Source organism: Alosa pseudoharengus, unplaced genomic scaffold, assembly GCF_046254945.1.
Source record: "Alosa pseudoharengus isolate Yale_2024_CS ecotype anadromous, Long Island Sound unplaced genomic scaffold, YU_APseudo_1.1 YU_APseudo_1.1_scf_15, whole genome shotgun sequence".
Taxonomy (NCBI): domain Eukaryota; kingdom Metazoa; phylum Chordata; class Actinopteri; order Clupeiformes; family Clupeidae; genus Alosa; species Alosa pseudoharengus.
In genome coordinates this window covers 36,452,195-36,456,226 of record NW_027468620.1, presented here as the reverse complement: position 1 = coordinate 36,456,226, position 4,032 = coordinate 36,452,195, and the positions used below count along the sequence as shown (strand labels likewise).

Here is a 4,032-nt window from a genome sequence, read left to right as displayed (position 1 = left end):
TAGTGCATGTTGACCTGAGCGTTCTGTTGCCCCTTCAGGTGTGCTATGTGTATAGTGACCGTATATTGACCTGAGCGTTCTGTTGCCCCTTCAGGTGTGCTATGTGTATAGTTAGTGCATGTTGACCTGAGCGTTCTGTTGCCCCTTCTGCCCCACAGGCCTGACCTAGGGCCCCTGGACCTGCCCAGGAGAGACAGGAACTCCATGATAGCCCTGGGCCATCAGAACAAGATGGACTTCCTGTGGGCGCAGTAGTGGCGCTCAGGTAAGGTTACCTGGCCTCACACTGACATCACACACACACACACACACACTCTTTTCTGTGTGGGTGAGGGACTGTGATGATCATTCCCTGTGATCTGAGTTCATTCAGACCTAGTGTGGGGTTGGGCTTGCCCCCCTGTACTCTGGTTCCAAAGTTAAGGTAACTATTCACATAGAAAGATATGCGAGTTACGCCAACACCCAGTGTTTGTGCTGAATACCATGGAGTTTTACACACATCATCAGCAGAAATGCAAGATGCAAGCAAAATATTCAACATCACACATCTCAGAGGTCATCTCAGAGGTCATGTCAGAGTTCCTAGCGTGTGTGAATGCAAACAGAAAAAAAGCCCCAGAAACTGTGTAGTTCTAGGGGCAGCCTCTCCAGTTAGTAGAACTGTGTAGTTCTAGGGGCAGCCTCTCCAGTTAGTAGTTAGTAGAACTGTGTAGTTCTAGGGGTAGCCTCTCCAGTTAGTAGAACTGTGTAGTTCTAGGGGCAGCCTCTCCAGTTAGTAGAACTGTGTAGTTCTAGGGGCAGCCTCTCCAGTTAGTAGAACTATAGTTCATGGGGCAGCCTGTCCAGTTAGTAGTTAGTAGAACTGTGTAGTTCTAGGGGCAGCCTCTCCAGTAAGTAGTTAGTAGAACTGTGTAGTTCTAGGGGTAGCCTTTCCAGTTAGTAGAACTGTGTAGTTCTAGGGGCAGCCTCTCCAGTTAGTAGAACTGTGTAGTTCTAGGGGCAGCCTCTTCAGTTAGAAGTTATAGAACTGTGTTCCCAGAACTGTTGTGTCCAAATGCACATACAGACACACATTTGTCCATAATTCAGTGTTTATATTGTGTGTTGAGTTTGTTTTACGAGGGAATAAATTCTTATAAATCCTGAATGGCGTGTTGTGTACGTTATAAATCCTGAATGGCGTGTTGTGTACGTTTGCGTTGATATGACTCACAGCCACCTGACATTCCTGCTCTCTCTCCCCTACAGAGATTTCTACAGCGGACAGAGAATAGCCCCCCCCCCTCCCACACACACACACACACTACACCCTGCCCCGACCCCCCCCCCCCAACACACGCACCACCCTGCCCTGACCCCCCAAAATACACACCACCCTGCACAAATCCCCCCAAACCCATACCAGGACTTTTACTTCCCCAAAGAGGAGGATGACCAAGAGGATGGCCAGAAGTTGCACACACTGCAGAAAGAGAGAGAGAGTTGGAGAGAGAGAGAGAGAAAACAGGAAGATGGAAAAGGAAGGAATGGACAGAGCACAGCACAGAGGATGGAGGAGTGGAACAGAGCGCACGAGCTGTTTCACAAACACACCGTGACTCCGTGACCCTGCGAGCGTGGGCTGGCATGCAGTTAAAGAGACAACACACACTTGCACCGCAACACACGCAGGGCCAGATTGGGCCCACATCAGAGCCAGATCGGAGCCACATCAGAGCCAGATCGGAGCCACATCAGGGCCAGATCAGAGCCACATCAGAGCCAGATCAGGGCCAGATCAGAGCCAGATCGGAGCCACATCAGAGCCAGATCAGAGCCACATCAGAGCCAGATCAGGGCCAGATCGTAGCCACATCGGAGCCAGATCGGAGCCACATCAGAGCCAGATCAGAGCCAGATCAGAGCCACATCAGAGCCACATCAGGGCCAGATCGTAGCCACATTGGAGCCAGATCGGAGCCACATCAGAGCCAGATCGGGAGCGGGTCCATGCGAGGCTCTGTGGCATAGTAGAGTTGGCTGCTGTGTAGAGACATGAGACGCTCAAAACTGTTGGAATGTTGCTATGATGAGAGACGTGCAGCTTGTATATCAAAATACCACCGTTTATTTGTAAAATACCACCGTTTATTTGTAAAATACCACCGTTTATTTGTAAAATACCACCGTTTATTTGTAAAATTCGACGCTTTGTTTGTTTGTAAAATACCACGCTTTGTTTGTTTGTAAAATACCATGCTTTCTTTCTTTGTTAAATACCACGCTTTGTTTGTATGAACATTCTGTAAATGCTGCTGGTATGGGAATAATTGAATGGAGAGGTTGTGTATGATCCATATTCCCATGGATGGATATGGGTATGGCCGTTCTTTTAGGTAACATCCCAAAGTCACAAAAACACAGTTATAAACAGCCTGCTAATGACCCCACTGTGTTGCATGTAAACATTGTTATTATGAGATAGATGTTATTTTGACTAAAGCTTTAGAGCATGGTGTAGATATGTAGTTGGAGAGTTGTTTGGTTAAAGTGTGTGTGTGTGTCTGTGTGTGTATGTTTACATACAGTAGGTATAGACATTGCTGTTAGTATGCATGTGTGTATAATGTACATAGCATCTGTCCTGGTGTCCATATGGTATGTGCCTATGTATATGAGCAAGTCTTTCTCAGAGGGAGATAAAGTGTGTGTGTGTGTGTGTGTGTGTGTGTGTGTGTGTGAGCGTGGGTTGGGGTGGTCCCGTCCAGTCTAAATCATTTAGTTGTCCAATAATCAGTCATCTCAATGAAAGCAGCTTTTAGGTCTCACTGAAGATGAATTGTGTGCATTCTGCTGGCTCCTCGTTTGTCAAATGTTGCGTAACGTTGTAGAAGCGCGCTGACGAGGTCAAAGGTCTGAGGAGGCAAAGTTCCGTGGTTGCCAAGGAACCACGCACAGATAACCCTGCTGGGGCATGATGGGAAAACGTGCCGTGCGAACAAATACACTCTCCAGGACGCGATGTTCCGTTACAGGCGGGCTCGGGGGGGTGTTCCCAGCCCCGAAGACCAACAGCTTTTCCATCAGTGTCTTACACTAATGAGAAAGACAGGGGCGTATGGATGTATGGATGTGTGTGTGTGTGTGTATACCACCCTTTCATCTCACTCTAGTGTAAAACGAGTGGGGATGCTCCTACCACCCTCCATGTAGGACTAAACAGGCTGTTTAACTCCCTGGTCATTACAGTGGTCCTCTGTTTAACTCCCTGGTCATTACAGTGGTCCTCCGTTTAACTCCCTGGTCATTACAGTGGTCCTCTGTTTAACTCCCTGGTCATTACAGTGGTCCTCTGTTTAACTCCCTGGTCATTACAGTGGTCCTCTGTTTAACTCCCTGGTCATTACAGTGGTCCTCTGAGCCTACTGGCGTCAGCTTTTCTCAGTCCATGCCTTCCCTGGGGTTCCAGCCCAAGGCCAGCAGGTTGCCGTGGTCAACAGTGGTCACTTCCCGCCTCTTCTGGTTGCCGTGGTCAACAGTGGTCACTTCCCGCCTCTTCTGGTTGCAGTGGTCAACAGTGGTCACTTCCCGCCTCTTCTGGTTGCAGTGGTCAACAGTGGTCACTTCCCGCCTCTTCTGGTTGCCGTGGTCAACAGTGGTCACTTCCCGCCTCTTCTGGTTGCCGTGGTCAACAGTGGTCACTTCCCGCCTCTTCTGGTTGCAGTGGTCAACAGTGGTCACTTCCCGCCTCTTCTGGTTGCAGTGGTCAACAGTGGTCACTTCCCGCCTCTTCTGGTTGCAGTGGTCCACAGTGGTCACTTCCCGCCTCTTCTGGTTGTGCTGGTGGCCACGCGTCAGATGGCCCGTTAACGGGCACTCGTAACCGGAGAGCGATTCTGAGTACAACAAGACTGTGATGCGGTTTACATGACCCACGAGGCAAAGCAGAGACGTCCCTTGATATCTATTGTGTCTCATAACCTGAGAGCTTACAGTACATGACCCACGAGGTGACGTAAAGACGTGCCTTGATATCTAGTGTGTACTTTA

At 49.2% G+C, this 4,032-nt stretch overlaps 1 protein-coding gene across 1 annotated transcript in view; it reads left to right on the top strand.

The window, feature by feature from the left end:
* LOC143124648 (uncharacterized) overlaps nt 1-1,327 on the top strand; it is a 46,272-nt gene extending 44,945 nt beyond the window's left edge. Inside the window, exons 7-8 of the mRNA XM_076286333.1 lie at nt 159-265; nt 1,252-1,327. Of these exons, the coding sequence (XP_076142448.1) occupies nt 159-255 (97 nt within the window). The 3' untranslated portion in view covers nt 256-265; nt 1,252-1,327. The remainder of the gene's footprint in view (nt 1-158; nt 266-1,251) is intronic.
* The last annotated feature ends 2,705 nt before the right edge of the window (nt 1,328-4,032 follow it).